The sequence below is a fragment of the Microcaecilia unicolor genome, chromosome 1 (genome assembly GCF_901765095.1).
Source record: "Microcaecilia unicolor chromosome 1, aMicUni1.1, whole genome shotgun sequence".
Classification (NCBI taxonomy): Eukaryota; Metazoa; Chordata; class Amphibia; order Gymnophiona; family Siphonopidae; genus Microcaecilia; species Microcaecilia unicolor.
Genome location: NC_044031.1, coordinates 605565018 through 605582625, shown reverse-complemented (window position 1 = coordinate 605582625; position 17608 = coordinate 605565018). Strand labels below are relative to the sequence as shown.

The 17608-nt window shown below is 40.5% G+C and overlaps 1 protein-coding gene across 3 annotated transcripts in view; it reads right to left on the bottom strand.

The window, feature by feature from the left end:
• Window positions 1-17608, bottom strand: part of SLC45A4 (solute carrier family 45 member 4) — a 166241-nt gene that overhangs the window by 13481 nt on the left and 135152 nt on the right. For all 3 annotated transcript variants that reach the window (XM_030219634.1, XM_030219625.1, XM_030219644.1), the window contains 5 exons: window positions 10658-10846; window positions 7609-7788; window positions 3568-4640; window positions 3390-3489; window positions 789-1000 (listed from right to left, as the gene is read on the bottom strand). In XM_030219634.1, the coding sequence (XP_030075494.1) occupies window positions 789-1000; window positions 3390-3489; window positions 3568-4640; window positions 7609-7788; window positions 10658-10846 (1754 nt within the window). The remainder of the gene's footprint in view (window positions 1-788; window positions 1001-3389; window positions 3490-3567; window positions 4641-7608; window positions 7789-10657; window positions 10847-17608) is intronic.

Below are 17608 nucleotides of genomic sequence, written 5' to 3'. Positions count from 1 at the left end.
TCCCATGACTGGCTGACTAACAGCATGCCATCTACAGAGAGACCATAGGGAATTACAGTCCCTAGGTTAACCATGTGACCTTTTTCTTCTTCACAAATCTGTTTTAAAGCCTTTAGGTCTAGAATGAGACAAAATCTTCCTATCTTTTGAAGAACACAGAAATTCCCTCCTCCCCAAAACAAACAAGGTTTGACCACTCTAGCCTACAAAAGGGAAGAGAATATCTGAAAAACAGTGCTAAGATGACTTGGAGGAACTCCTAAAAGCTGTGAACTAGCCCTTCCTTGGGCATATGAGATTACAACAGGTTAAAAACAATACATCAAGAACTACTGATGATGTGATACTACACTCCTTGTCATTCTAAACACCCTTGTAATCAAGATCTTTGGTGATCTCATACTCTGGGTATCAACATCCACAACAGTACGTGCTTCCATGATCCAACATTCCACAATATTATGGTTCTGTTTTAATGCATAGGCTTCCAAACCTAAGAATTGCTAACCTTGGTGTAACTTAATGGGGTGACAACTTCAAAGTCATTTTTGTGCTATATATAAGGTCCAATAATTTTCTAGTTGATTTTTCAAAATACTTTTGACTTTTGTTTTGCTCTCCTACCACTGATGCAGTTCTACTGAAATTTAGCTCACTGGCATTGATTTATTTCAAACATTTACACTTGCTTAAACCTAGTAGCTGGTATTGATAAAAGATCCAAAAACAGACTTTTCATTTCTTTCTCTATACATAATTTATAGCATGTCTCTAAATTTGACATTTACCTGTTTCATTTCATGGTACTGTCCTAGAAGTGCATATGGACAGTACGATATACTCATCGAGACGACTCCCATAGTACTGATCATGATCATTGAGACGTAAACATTTGGAAAGATGGACATGACTGCAGTGCCGATGGAAAAACCCAGCGTTCCCAAAATATAGATCACCTTTATACTAAGGTCATAGTTGTCCAAGTATTTCTGTAACAAGGCTGTAAGAATTGCACAGAAGATTTAATCAAAGCATCTACATTTATCATCACCACTTCAGACACAAAAACTAACTACACACAGGGTTCTAAGTTAACAGTCAACTAAAAAACTGTCTAGTCTTTCAAAAACAATGAGTAATACATTAGAACTTCAATGAAAACAAAAGGTGATTACTCCAAAGATGATTTTGAACCAGCAGAACATGGTTTACACAAGTGAGACAAAAAGTAACAGGCATCAGAAGTTGCATTATAACCTTATAAAAAACTTCTACCTGTATCTGACTACTTTCATACCACCAGATTACTACCACATTCGGCTAGATTATAACTTAACTACAGAGATGATGGAGCTCTGATGTAGGAGGACATTTTACTTTCTGATTATCTGACAATCAAGTTTTAAACATGTTGGGATGGCTTTGCTTGTGAGATCCATAACAATCACACAACCTAGAAATCTTAATTACTTGTCAGATTGAGGGAGGAGAAAAAGGGCAAAGGTTATAAAGAACTACTCAACATTGGGCACCCCTAGGCTCCCCCCCCACCCAAACTCCACTACATACAAAGTCTTCCTGGAATTAATCAGCAGGGTGCTTAACAAGCATGAGCCTGGAGATGTACTCTCTCACAGTGTGAATCCTGCCAGCCCATGAAAATGCCAACCTCTCCCAAAGTGTCCAAACCCCTTACTACAGGCGTCAGTATGGCATGATTATTTTCATTCAAGGAACTATTTATTTATTTATAACATTTGATATACTGCAATTGATCCTCGAGGTGACTAACCAGCTTATTTTCAAAAGAGAGCGGCCATCTTCCGACACAAATCGGGAGATGGGCGGCCTTCTCTCAGGGCCGGCCAAATCGGCATAATCAAAAGCAGATTTTGGCTGGCCTCAACTGCTTTCCGTCGCAGGGACGGCCAAAGTTCAAGGGGGCGTGTCGGTAGTGTACCGAAGGCGGGATGGGGGCGTGGTTAAGAGATGGTCATCCTCAGCCGATAATGGAAAAAAGGGCGGGCGGCCCTGACGAGCATTTGGCAGACTTTACTTGGTCCCTTTTTGTTCACGACCAAGCCTTGACAAGGTGCCCAAACTGACCAGATGACCACCGGAGGGAATCGGGGATCACCTCCCCTTACTGCCCCAGTGGTCACTAACCCCCTCCCAAAAAAAAAAAAAAAAGAGAGATTTAAATACATTTTTTTTGCCAGCCTCTATGTCAGCCTCAAATGTCATACCCAGCTCCATGACAGCACTATGCAGGTCCCTGGAGCAGTTTTTAGTGGGTACTGCAGTGTACTTCAGGCAGGAGGACCCAGGCCCCCCCCCCCCCCACCTATTACACTTGTAGTGGTAAATGGGAGCCCTCCAAAACCCACCAGAAAACCACTGTACCCACACATCTAGGTGCTCCCCTTTACCCTTTAAGGGCTATGGTAGTGTTGTACAGGTGTGGGTAGTGGGTTGGGGGGGGGGGGGGGGGCTCAGCTCAGCACCCAAGGTAAGGGAGCTATGCACCTGGGAGCAATTTGTGAAGTCCACTGCAGTGCCCCCTAGGGTGCCCGGTTGATGTCCTGCCATGTGAGGGGGACCAGTGCACTACAAATGCTGGCTCCTCCCATGAGCAAATGGCTTGGATTTGGCCGGTTTTGAGATGGCCGCCATTAGTTTCCATTATAGGTGAAAACCAATGTCGGCCATCTCTAAGGGCGGCCCAAATATTGAGATTTGGCCGTCCCCTACTGTATTATTGAAACGAAAGATGGCCGCCCATCTTGTTTCGATAATACGGTCGTGTACACTTCTTTACGGGGCAGTCCCTAGAGATGGGTGCCCCCGTTCGATTACGCCCCTCCATGTGGTTTACAATTTCTATTACAGGTACTTTGCTTTACACTGTTCCTAACAGGCTCAAAAAGTTCTATATTGTACCTGGGACAATTCATAAATTGTAACTGTACCACCAAATATTGAATACTCTGTCTCAGCCATTTGCAAGGGAATGCTCCCTCTAAAGCTTCTCGCTGTCAGGAGAGTATTTCAAACCTCCATTGTAGAATAGTTCACTTTGAACCCTGATTCTGTCCCGTATTTTTCAAGCTCCTGAAGCAGCATCGAGAGAGTACCTTGGATATATCATCGAATTACTATTTATATATTGCAGAAACTTCAAGAGGAGAAATTTTTTCCTCTCTGGAATTAAGTCCTTGAGCACAGATTCTAACATTTTGCAAGCTTAGAGGTTTCCTACAGATTTGATTTTATTCTACTTTTTTTATTCTTACATCCGATCTTAAATCCATAGCTCTGGTGTTGAATATGGTTAGGCAGAAAATGAGAATGAGCCACAAGACAGTCAACTACATGGAAAAACATCCTACCTGAACAAACGGCAGCTGTAGCAGCATAAATGACTAATCCCCAGCACCCCATCTGGACTCCAGCATTGTAGTTATACAGCTCAGTGGAATTGGAAGGGGCCTGTGAAGAAAAGCAAATGTTTGAGCTTGGTAAAGCATTTAGCTAAATGGCATAGCCATTTCAAAGTTATTAGCTTACCTTGGGATCTCCTTCAAAGATGACCTGCCCCATAAAGTCTGTATAGAACACAGCTTCAGCAATGATTGAAAACCAAGTTAAGAGATGGCATATGCAAAGCCTCAACAGCTCCTTCGGCATCTTCAACATGGAAAGCCAAAGTAGTTTGACAGTGGTTTCAGTTTCTCCTTCCTCGCTCTCCGTGTCTCCACTCGAATTAGTGTTACCACTCTGGTTCCTGTGCCTTTGCTTCTGGCGCTGCTGCATCTTTTGCATGTCATAGATGTCATTCATACTACGAGAGGACTTTATCAGAAGAAGAGCATTAGCCCGTCTGTAACGGTAACAGTGGGAGTCTATTTTGCCATAGTATGAGAAGGTGTAAGATGGTTGACGATAGAACATGTGTCTTCTCCTGCGCATGGAGTTTGAAGTACTAGACTGCTTCATGCCAATTCTAGCGTGTCCATTAATATGATCTTTTGGTAATAAACCATTGCCATTTGGAATTTTGGCTTCATTCATGTGATTATCAAGCAACATCTCCTCTTCTCTTTCATTTTCCCTGAGGAAGGTAGATAGTCGGATAAATTTGGATTTGATAAGTTCCTGGCTGGTACTACGAGGGATATTTGGGTACAATGAGTCCTGGAAAATTGACGGTTCAATTTCATTTAGAAAAAGCAGCTCTGATTCAAAATCTAGAGTAGCATCGGGCATGTGCAACACAGAATCGCTTTTGCTCCTCACAATGTCCACCTCAAGAAAGTCCATACTAAGGTCATTCTCAGACTGCACCTCATCTGGAAAGCTTGAATAAGGTTCCTCTTCATTAATAACATTTAGTCGTGAAACTGGTGGCAAGCTTCCACTGCACTTGACACTAGAAAGAGTATCAGCTTCATCATCTATTTTATCTTGTTGAGGGTTATATTGCTCCTCATCAATGCTAAAAAGATGAAGACCAACAGACACTGAGAAAATGATGGCTGCAAAGAAGAAAAGGACTTGCTCTTGTGATTTAAATAGACTTCCCAGGAATGTCTGAGTCCAATCCAGTCCACCAAGCATATAGCCAACTGCTCCTCCCAGGCCTAAAAGACAAAAAACAAACACGTTTTGCTATTAGATAGCTCAGATTTTTATCATCTAGGTCAGACAGAATTTTGCAGGCAATGGTATTAACTGGGTTGGACTATTGTAACATCATTTATCTAGGATTGTCAGCTTCTTATCTTCAATTGCTTCAAACTGTTCAGAATTCGGCGATGTGGCTACTATTTGGCCTACCATGGTCTGAGCATATTACAATGTATTTGAAGCATTTACAGTGGCTGCCTATTTATCATGTAAAGTTTAAATTGTTAGTTCGTTGTGCACTTTACCAAGATTGTTCTTTTTATTTGAAAAATGCTGTTAAATGGTATGAGCCGTTGCGCCCATTGTGGTCTACAACGGGACGTGATCTTGTTGTGCCCCTTCTACAACAGTTACACTTGGAACTGACAAAGAAGGGGACTTTTTCAATCTCTGGATTACTTGAATGGAACAAACTGCTTTTAAGATTAAGAGTCCCAATAGGTCGCATTTAAGAAGCAGTTAAAAGACCATTTATTGTATCTGGTTTATGTATCTTATAAATGAGGACGCTTTTTTGACTTGCCTGGTTGCCTTTGGACTACTGACCTCTGCTGGTTTGACTGCTAAATATAGTGGATTATATTTTGCTGTTTTATTCATGTCATGTGTATATTTTGTATGTTTTATTGTTCTCTGCTCTGGACTAGAGCGGATTATAAATAAATCCAATCTAATCTAAAATGATCAGATCAGTTTACCCAAAAACTGTGCTGGAAAGCTAACTGAAGTTCATATATAAAAATCAACTTAATTTTACACTTCACATCATACACATTAAAGGGTTACTATTTGATTCCCATTATTTCATCTCTTATCCTGTTTAACAGCTCAGTCTATCAGCTACATACATTTAATGGCTAACTTCAATAATGAATGGCTTCTAAGATTTGCGAGTTCTTAAAGCTAGTAAAGCAAAGTTGCTTATCTATTCTCTGTTCACAGTTTGGTACTCACACGAGGGGAGGTCACATGAGCACATGTGGCACCAAGTGGAACAAACTTTCTACTGTAAACTGGGCAAACCAGATAAGCATTAGTATCCTTATCTGCCACCATTCTCTGTGTCTATCATCATAAATAAATCTATTGCTCATGCATGAATGTTTCTGCTGTTATGTTCCTCAGCTGTTCAGTTCATATCTCTCTAAGTTTATAGAAAGGACAGAACTTCAAAGGGGAAATGGTTGAGCTCATTCTTATGACTAATGAACTGCTATCTTCAAAGAAGATCCAGTACAGGTGAATAACCTTTCCCACTGCAGGTTCTAAACTCAACTCCCTAGGTTAAGGGCCAACTTCATTTATAAAGGAGGATTCAGGATAATCACTAATGGGATAAGTTTATCTTCAAAAAAAATTTTTTTTTTTTTTTTTTGGGGGGGGGGGGGGGGGGGGGGGGAGAACCCACTTTTTCCATTGTTCTTACATTGAATACTACCACCTTTAAATTTCTGGAAAGCTAGCAGACCTATTAACACTGTACAAAGAGACTGTCCCTAGCATGGAATTTACAATTAACAATGAAAAGTTAAAATATCAGGAAATATATAATTGAAAACATGGTCAACATTAAGGCTATTGGGGAGGACTGCCCTGGACTTTTGAAAAACTAAAGGATGCAGAATATGGAATTTAGAAGTTAAACTAGGAAATTAAGATCATTAAAATGTGGATTTTACTGGAACTTAGATTATGCCCAGATAAAGAGCTTGAAGAATCAATTCAGAACAGCTCTTCCAGGTATATAGTGTTGTAAAGTGAAGACTACGTAGGAAGACAACCCCAAATTATAAAATGAGCCCTAGAAAAGTGAGGCTCTACCCTATGAAAAGCTTAAAGGTGGGCAGAGTGCAAACCTATTATCCCCAAAGAAAATTATGTTCAGACATCAATAGATAGATTGGTGCAATGTTTCAACCTTGCAAATCAAGCAGCTGTAGGGCTTGAACACGGACATGTGCTTTGCAAAAATAATTCTAGGTGACTCTAGTATGCGATTTGCTTAGTGCCACACATGGCTGCATGACTCCTCTGTGAAACTTCTTCTGAGAAATATACCACTAACTCATCAGGAAATTAAGTGAGGTGACCAGCTACACTTCCAAAAAGTCACTTTCAGTATATTGAAGGGCTGAAAGTTGCATCTGATACATTTTAATTGCACATAATAAATAGAAGAGAGACTTGACAGTGGCCCCACCTATTAGTATTCAGTAGTAACGGCAAACGTATCTGCTACTCTAGTGAAAATACAGCTGGGCCCAAAACTGTGTAAATATGAAAATGCCCTTGAATCCCTGCCTGTCCCAGACAGTGCATATTTTAACAAGGCACTATTTTTATTTTGTCTTTAACTGAAGGTCACCCAAAATATTCAGAAAATTCTTCGCAAACATCTTATTTCTACCACTTCAAGGATGTGGACCCCAAACTTTTTCAGTCTGTTATACACCATAAAATCAAAAGGGATCCACCCAAACCATGAACGTCTTCACAAAAGTTAGTGTTCAGACCATCACAGCTTTAATCCTATAAACTGCGAGCTAACTGACTAAACAACTTAAGAAACTGTCACCTTGTCTTTTGCAATTTAATTTTTGTAGTTGCAAACTATATTTTGTGACAAGACTTACACAGGAGAAGTAGCCTAATAATAAGAGTAGTGGGATGAGAGCCAGGGGAGCTTGGTTCAATTCCCACTGCGGTTCTCCTTGTGATCCTGGGCAAGTCACTTAACTTTTCATTGCCCCATGTATAAAACAAGATTGAGAGCCTACTAGGAACAAAGTACCTGTATATAACATGTAAACCTCTTTGGTTGTACTACAAAAAAGGCAGTATATCAAATGCATTATTAAGGCTCAGTCCAAGGGCCTCTAGTCCATTTTAATCAGACTGTTATAAAATGATTCTTTTGCTTACCAGCTGAAAAGGCATGGATGTTGAGGGCCATGTCTTGCTCTTCATTGTCTGCCACATCCAATAAATAGGCCCGGATTGGTCCCTCAGTTGCATCAGCACAAAAGTCCAACACCACCACGCCAAGCACAGTCAGAACTATGCCAATAGGTTGCTTTTCTGGAACATCGCCAATAGACAGACCTGGGAACATATTTTGAATACAAAGAAAATATTTTAGTCTCTCCACTTAAGGAGGGGGGGGGGGGGGGGGGGCAGAATTTAGTTTAAAAAAAAATGTTCAACCAAAAAAAAAATTTATTTTTAAATAAAGATGTGTAATAAGGACCAACCACAACTGGAATCATTGACTCAATAGAGCGCATGTGCAGACATCTGCTTCAGAGCAGGGTTTAAGTCCATGCATTATTAGGGCTGGTTCTGGGTGTTTATTTTAAAAACTGGAGGCGCCTATGTTGTCTAACAGAAGGATAAAACAGAGGCTTTTTGACTTTCAACATGTTACATTGTTACGCCTCACATTATCTACTGTACATCATTTTATAAACTACTTTGATTTCTAAGGAGGAGTTAATCAAATTATTATTATTAGCATTTGTATAGCGCTACCAGACGCACGCAGCGCTGAACACCTGACACAAAGAGACAGTCCCTGCTCAAGAGAGCTTACAATCTAAATAAACTGACTGCATCTATAAAAAAAAATAAAAAAAATAAAAAAAAAAAAAACTTACCTCAAGGATTAGAAAAGGGAGTAATTAAAGCCAAAAGCCAAATAATGTACAAGTTCATGTTAGCTGGAGCAATTTGCTACTGCCCCACGCATGACAAGACATGTCACCTAAAAGGAGGCTACCAGAAGAGAAAACATGTGTATTACATGAGTAAAGTGGCTAAGAAAGCATTCCCACCACTTATGAAAAGAACACTCTATCCCTGCTGCTTGAATCATCCTGCATCAGGAATCCAGATCTTAACTAAACAGCAATAATAAATTGTTCAGTAACACTTTGCCAACAATGTTTCTGGAGACAAAAGAAAGTTAGCTTTCCCACCTTTATTTTAAAATCAAACACAGAAAAGGTTCTGGTCTTTTTCAAAAAACAGTTCTCAGAAAAGGCCCATGAAAAAAAAAAAAAAAGTATGAAAGATAATTTTGGGAATAATGCTGGAAACAGGATGCATTGTCAGATATGCATTAAAAAGAAAATGGATCACAACAGGAAACATTTCCCTGTGAACAGGTTCCTACAGTTTTCCCATGTCGAGCATATGCTGAGTATACCTCAAAGCTCACTAACAGTCCTCTAGGCACCACTGTACTTGCACTTAAATAGCAGCAGCTATAAAAGTCTGGTATAAATGTGATAGTAGACTCATGTTTTGGAAGGGGTAAGTTCACATTAAAAAAAAAAGTGCAGGTAACCAAGCTGGCTGCTAATGATAACAAAAGACTCCATGTAGTATTAAATAATTTTAAGTCTTGAAACACACTTCTACAACTACTAATCATCATTTCTATAGCGCTACCAGACGTACGCAGCGCTGTACACTTGAACATGAAGAGACAGTCCCTGCTCGACAGAGCTTACAATCTAACTAGGACAACCAAACAGGACAAATAAGGGATAAGGGAATTACTAAGGTGGGAATGATAAAACATGGGTACTGAACCGTCTACCAAATACTCCCACTTTAAAAACAAATAATAAAAAAAATACACACCACACACACATACCAGCTTAGGTAAGGGCCTTCAATGACTGCCAGTCACATTAGGATTTAATTCCCACCTACAGATAAGCAGAAATGTTTCCAAAACCCTCAGGTGGTGAAAGCAGTTAATTGGGGAATCTCCTCCCATCTTCAGCATACCCTGGCTTACAAATAAGGTTCATTCCACTCAAATCTAACCCACCTGGGAGACACACACCACCCCATAAAGGCATAAGTTTGAGGAGCAGAGTCTTAGTCACACATCTGACAAAGTGGACTCTCTGTTCTTCCAAGCCTGAACCTCAATAAATCTGTTAATTTATAAGGCATCATCACCTTTCAGTGGTTTTGCTACTACAGGCTAACCAGCTACATCTCTGAAGATTTATCACAGGCAAACAGTGAGCATCAACCCTCTATTTAACTATGCTACATGAACTGCACTGACTTTTATTTGAAGACTGTAAATTTTACTCACTCAATCTTGTTGCTTTGAACTCCCACCGTTGGCCAATAATGATCACACCAATGAAACAGGTGATCACCACTCTACAATATCAACACAAGCAGCAAAAAAACAGCAGAAGTAGTCCAGAGAAAGAGAAGACAATCATAGGTTCACCACATGCAATTTCATTGTGCAATGACCCAACTTCGGCCAGGTTTCAGAACGTCTTCGTCAGGGGTCAGCAGCCTTCAATGTGGGAAAGGCCAAATGGCACATTACAAAACTCCCAGTCAAACCACAAATGCTCCTGTATGCAGGTAGCAAAGAACCATTTCTTTGCATAACAGTGCTTTGCTACCTACGCATAGGAGCACTAATGGTTTGACTGGGAGTTTTGTTTATAGTGTGTCATTTGCTCTTTCCCACATTGAAGAATTTGCTGACCCCTGATGAAGGCGTAGTGCCGAAACTTGGCCGAGTAGGGTCATTGCACAATAAAACTGTATATGGCGAACCTATGATTGGTTTCTCTGAGCCACCTCTGCTGTTTGTTTCTGCCTATAATGATCACAGTGCAATTATGCCAGCCACAAGTTTTATCTGACTGACCAGAGGTGGTTTGCTGTGTCACAGTTCAGTTTAATAGGCATTTCTCTAACCTAAAACATTGATATCAGACATCTGAAACTATCATTATGTCCCTTTCCCCATGGTAGGCATGGCCACTTCAGACAGAAGACTCTGATCTCAACATTTAAATTAGTGCCAATTCACCCACTGTATTAGCAACAATGACATTAAGATAATAAAACAAGCCTTGGTGCACAAAGAAAGAGGTGGAGGGAAGAAAAAAAAAAAAAAAAAAAAAAAAAAAGACCCCTCATTTACCTATAACTGAGCCATTAAGGAAAAGTGCAACTCCAAACAGAACCCCAACACAGAGAGCAAGAATGAAAGGTCGCCGTCGCCCCCAGCTCAGTGTACAGCGGTCGCTTGCAGAACCGATCAGTGGGGTGGAGATCAGGCCCAGGATAGGGCTAAGAAACCAAGTGAGACTGTAGTACTGCTCAGGAAGACCTAAAACAAGAAGGGGGAGAAAAATGGTTAATGTATCACTTTTTAAAAACACAGTATAAGAAATAAATCGAATAATTCCCATACCAACATCTTTGTTCCCTTTTATAAGCCTTGGCAAAGACAGAAAATAAGGGACTGGATTAAGAATAATATATTTTTCTCTATCCTTTCAATCTGCATAGACTTAATTACTTTCAATTAAGAGGTTTTTGGTTTGGTTTTTTTTTTTTGTGTTTATACACTCTAGAATCTGAAGGAAAAGTCTTGGTGGGGTACTGAAGGAATTACTTATGGGTGCAGGTGGGTATGGGTTAAGATTCTGGTAGGGACCTGTGAAATTTGTGTCTCTGCTCAACTCTCCACTCTGCCTGGGAGGGGAGGGGCTGGAGCGGGAAATACAGAACTGTTTTTTGTTAAATGAGATTGGACCACTGGTCAATAGAAAAAAAGGGATCACTGGTCAGAGACAAGGGGGAGGGAACCCTTTATTTTTCAGTAGAACTGAGGCATAATGCCTGTGATTCCATGACACGGGCCCATAAGATCATACTCTTCTAGCCAGTGTCCCAAATCGCACTCTAGTCTAGTCCCTCTCCACCTGTAATTTCCTTCTTCTAGTACTGCCTTTTATTTGAGGGCAGGAGGAGAGAGAAAGTTATGCAGCCACCTCTGTGCTCCCAAGGTAAATGCTTGAGGGAAGGGGGGATATCACATAAGGGGGGGGGGGGGGGTAGAAATATACACCAGAGCATGGTTAAAGATTAGAGAAAAAGCATGAAGGTCAAGAGGAGGGAGACATTAGTATGTTCTGGAGGGTGGAGAGACCCCCCCCCCCCAAAAAAAAAACACACCACCAGTAGTGAAAAACAGAAAAAAAGCATTAGTGGTGGCATCTCCTTGTCAACCCCCCCCCCCCCCACCCCCCCCCCCCCCCCCCCACACACACACACACACACTTGATGCTGCTTCTCTTCTCTCTACTGCTGCTTTTGGCAGTAGAGCAGAAAAGAATTATCAGTTACACCAGCCACTGAGCTAGCTTACCTGCTTGTGCCTAATGTTAGTTGTGTATTGCAGACTTGTGCTAGCATTTTATAATGGCAATTATACACACAATTGCTGATATAGAACATGTGCTTTGTACACATCCTAGCACCTAACTTTAGGTGACCTGCAGAGAATTATTCCTTTAGCGCCTAGGCCAGACAAGAATTGAAATCTATAGTACAAGTACTGCAGCAGTCTATACTATCCCCCTGTATTATTCAATCTATACACGGCACCTCACAAATTTATGGATGTGTCAGGCAACACTCATAACTAAATTAAAGTCTTTGGGTTGAGAAGCACTGGTTTCACTGGCTCAGAGCAGCCTTGAAGGTACACCCAAGCCAGTTAGATTCGCATGCCAAAGAGGCAGCGCATGCAAATTATTACATTACATTGGGGGATTATATCCCACTAATGCCTCTTCAGTTCTAAGCGGTTTACAAGTATCCTAAGGGATACAGAAATCAGAACATTCCTCTGGAGAATTATAATAGTTATTTTGGTGACAAGCAGAAATCTAACTGAAGTACATATTTCTTGAATAAGAAAGTTTATTGCATGCATATTCATTGTGGATATCCTAAAAACCTGATTGGTTGGGTATGCCCTGAGGACTGGGTTGAAAAGCACTGAGTGAAAAGGACAGCTATTTTTCCATTCTGACAAAACTACAACCTTTGAAGTCAGGAAAAATAATCTACTGAACATCCTTTTACAAATGCAAGTAGGTAAAAAGTTTTGTTATAAATTTAGGTATAAACTAGGAATCTAAACAGTAACCCATTCTTATTTTTAAAGCAGTAACATAACATTGTCAGCTGCAACCTCACTTAGGCAAGCTAATTTGGCTCTGATTATTCACTCAACTAACTGGATAGACTACAACAATTCACTGTATCTGGGGCTGCCAGGGGATTATAAAGCAGTTAAAATAGTTGCAAGACATGACAGCTTGACTTTATTTAGATTAGACAAAAAGAGGCTCATTTTCAAAGCACACAAATTTACATAGAAACCTATGGAACATTGTAAGTCTAAGCGCTTTGAAAATACACCACAAAGTAAACTACCTAGAAGACAAAGAGGCATATTTTTAAAGCACTTAGGGTTCTGTTTACTAAGGTGCAATAGCATTTTTAGCATGTGCTAACCATGTAGATGCCCATCGGAATATTATGGACATCTACACAGTGCACACTAAAAATAATAACGCACCTCTAGCGCGGCTTAGTAAACAGGACCCATAGACTTACAAAGTTATATAGTAACCTGTGGAATGTTGTAAATCTAAGTGCTTTGAAAATGAGCCCCTATACATCTAAATAACCAGGACTATATAGTTTATAGAGTTTTATTCGCAATGAGTTTCGTAATGAAACTACTGAAAAATTAAAGAGGATTTTTATTTTCTGAGGAAGAAAGTCTCAAAGAAAGCTTATTTATCTGCTAGATTGACAACTCATCTGCAAAGAAACCATCGAGGGCAGCATCCATATAAAATTTTAAAGGCCAGACAAAAGATTTTAAACTCTACCCTAGTGGATACTGGAAGCCAATGCAGAAATTGCAAGGATGGTGTAATTCTGTGGAGGAGTGGCCTAGTGGTTAGGGTGGTGGACTTTGGTCTTGGGGAACTGAGGAACTGAGTTCAATTCCCGGCACAGGCAGCTCCTTGTGACTCTGGGCGTCACTTAACCCTCCATTGCCTGCTGCATTGAGCCTGCCATGAGTGGGAAAGCGCAGGGTACAAATGTAAAAAAAAAAATAAAAATAAAAATAAAAATCTGGATTTATAGAGAGACACTCATGTAGTATTTTGTAATAACTGAATCCTAGATGGTCTTTCTAAAAACAAAAAACATACAATTAATTACAATAGTCTATTTTAGAAAATAAAAGCATGAACGATTTTTAATATCGCCCAAAGAAAAATAAGACCGCAACTGACATATAAGCCTCAGCTTACAGAACACAAACAAGTTACTTGTTTGATTTGACAATCTCCTTTCAACCCTGAGTCAAGCCAGCCTTCTAAACTTCAAACCGCCAGTAGAAGCTTAATTGATCTGCCATTTAGATTCTGGGAGGTAAGAGCAAATTTGTCTTGTCAGCATTTAATTTAAGAATATGTCTAGACATCCAACTGGATATCCTCGAAAAACAGTAACAATCAAATAAACCATGTACTGCAGTGATCAAAGGGAAAATAATTTGAATATCATCAGTGCAAATAAGTTAAATTCAGTGATATAAGTAATTCACCAAGAGAACAAAAAAAAACAAACAAAAAAACCTACTGAATAAAACTGGGGACAAAGATGAGCCCTGAAGCACTCCGAAAGCAGGAAACCATGTAGAGCAAGAACATTTGGTGTACCTCAGGGATCTGTCCTGGGACCTCTTCTTTTCTCCATCTATACTTCTTCCCTTGGTACTCTGATCTCATCCCATGGTTTTCAGTATCATCTTTATGCTGACTCCCCCCAGATCTACCTCTCCACACCAGAAATCTCAGCCAGTATCAGCCTGTCTGACATTGCTGCCTGGATGTCTCAGCGCCATCTGAAACTAAATATGACCAAGACAGAGCTTCTTATCTTTCCCCCTAAACCAACCTCTCCTCCTCCCCCATTCTCTATTTCTGTGGATAACACTCTCATCCTTCCTGTCTCATCAGCTCGTAACCTTGGGGTCATCTTCGACTCCTCCCTCTCCTTCTCTGCACATATTCAGCAGACTGCTAAAACCTGTCGTTTCTTTCTCTATAATATCAGCAAAATTCGCCCTTTCCTTTCTGAGCACACTACCAGAACCCTTATCCACATTCTTATCACCTCTCGCTTAGACTATTGCAACTTGCTTCTCACAGGTCTCCCACTTAGCCATCTCTATCCTCTTCAATCTGTTCAAAATTCTACCGCACGACTTATATTCCGCCAGTGTCGTTATGCTCATATTAGCCCTCTCCTCAAGTCACTTCACTGGCTTCCTATCAGTTTCCGCATACAGTTCAAACTCCTCTTATTGACTTACAAGTGCATTCACTCTGCAGCTCCTCAGTACCTCTCCACTCCTCCCTGGGAACTCTGTTCACTGGGTAAATCTCTCTTACCTGCACCCTTCTCCTCCACCGCTAACTCCAGACTCCATTCCTTTTATCTTGTTGCACCCTATGCCTGGAATAGACTTCCTGAGCCAGTACATCAAGCTCCATCTCTGGCAGTCTTCAAATCTAAGCTAAAAACCCACCTTTTTGATGCTGCTTTTAAACTCCTAACCCTTATTCATTTGTTCAGAACCCTTATTTTATCACCATCTTCACTTTAATATTCCCTTGTCTCATTTGTCCTGTTTGTCTGTCCTAATTAGATTGTAAGCTCTGTTGAGCAGGGACTGTCTCTTCATGTTCAGGTGTACAGCGCTGCATACGTCTAGTAGTGCTTTAGAAATGATGGGTAGTAGTAGTAAAATCAACAAATTATATATGAAGTTTACTTTAAAAACAAAAAAGAAAAAACAAAAAAGACTATTCATCCTTCCTTCCTTGAAAGCCAATTTGCAATGTTGGTCCAGGCTTTGGTTATATCTTAGTTGGAGTACTCTTATATTCTGGGATTTCAGATAATCTCAGGAAAAGATGACAACTTTTACAAAATATGGCTGTTACATTTACTTTTGGAGAGAAAAGGTCTGATCATATTTCTCCATTGTTGGTTTCTGTTCACTGGCTTCCTATTAAAGTCTGAATCTTGTTTAAATTGGCCTGCGTTGTGTTTAAAATTTTACACAGTTTGGTTCCAAAAGGTTTGACTCGGTATTTCCTTCAGTCAGAAAAGCTTCCAGGTCAGAAAATTCCTATCTGTTAGTATTTCCATCTACGAGTGTTCAGCGTAAAGATATTGGCAATGTCTTTTTCATATACAGATGTTGCGATCTGGAATGAGCTTCCTTTACCAGTGAAGAAACCGACCTCTTATGCTTTTCATAGAAATCTTAACTTATTTTTTCTTTTCCAACAGTTTTTGAATTGGGGTCAATTTTTATATTATTTTCATGTATGTAATTGTAGTTTAGTATTTCATTGTAAACTGCTTTGGACACTTGGGGAGAGAAAGCGGTCTATAAGTATTAGATTAGATTAAAAAGCAGTATCCTGAAAGTGCTATTGGTGGGTCTGCTTTAGTGTGTAGAATCTGTGCTATTAGGCTACTTAACTGATTTAGATCAACTACCAGTATGCAAACTCAAACTAAAGCTGAAAAAGAGCAAGTTTATCATGAGCGAGGCAAGATATGATCTTAAAAATATGCCACAAGAATTTACACAGCCTCAAAAATTGTTTTGTCACATTGTGTACTAACAATGAAGAACTAGAAGACTTATGGGGCAACAAAGATTATACTCAAAGAAAATGAAAAGTCCCTGCAAAAGATGAAAAGGCAAAAATGGACAAAATGAAGGAAGAAAAACTGTGAGACTGAGGTGGAAGAAGAGGTCGAAATCTACAAGAGGGTGAAAGTAGTAGCCTGACACCACCTCCGCGGCCAACCGGGCGAGGAGTATGAGAGAAAAGAACCTCCATGGCATAGGGCCGCGACTGAAGCAGAGTCTTCAGGGTAAAAGCCAAGTTTCAGTTAGGGCAAGCAGATGGAGAGTATGAGAGATAAAGAGGTCATGGATGTAGGAAAGTTTGTTACAGACAGAGCGGGCATTCCACAGAGCGCAAGATAAAGGCAGAGAAGAAGGGGAGAGGAGAGGAACAGAAATTAGATTGGAGACATCACGATGTGACCTGCACAAAAAGGATGAGAGCTGATGTGGAGGACCAGGATTGGGATTAATGTCCCCAGCGGAGAGCAGAAGGAGCAAGAGCGTACGGAGAAGAGTAGGAGAGGTATGACGACAGTGACGAAGGCGAGATGTACAGATAGAAAAGAGATGGATGAATGGAAGGAAGGAAATGTTGAGAGCTGAGAAAAAGGAAGAGGAAAAAAGAGATGGTGAGATGATGAATACAGAGGATGGACAACATGTTCCTGCAGTGTACAGTGGTTTCAGAAGGAGAAACACATTAGGAAGGGACAGTACCAAGAAGAAAATGTGTACTGGAGCCATAAATAGTAACTGGGAGAAAGTAATTGTAAAGACAGAATGCCCCAGAGTGCGGCACCTAGAAGCGGAGGCCCTGAGTGGATCGGAGTGGACCTGGGAGTCACCCCAGAGAAGGATGTAAGGATATGCAGATGAGCAGCTGCAAGTCCTCCACAGCACCTGGAAGGCAGCCGGTGGTAGGGCTGGGCCCCTCTCAGCCAAGAAAAGGAAAGGCTTACCAGGGGTTAGGCCGAAGCCAGCATTCCTCTACCTGAGGGTCGCCTGACTTCACAGCTTCTCTCCCCTGCCACAATTAATAAAAAGGTTTACTTCTATAAAAAGTTGACTGGTTGGAAAGTCCTTCCTTTTTGTGAAAAAAAAGGGAATAGGATTTTTAGAGTTTTGAAACATGAACGAGTACCGTTACTCTGTGCCAGTTACTTGCATTTGGTATAATTAAAAGATAATACTGCAGAGTATTGCGATAGTGGGCACCTGACCTCAATATTACTTCAGGAGCAGCTTTCCTATAGTGATGGAAGTGGCAGAATCAGGGGGATTGCAGTTTGGCTGCTCTGTGGCTTAATTGTTTTGCTGCACTACCAGATATTGCCTGAAGGT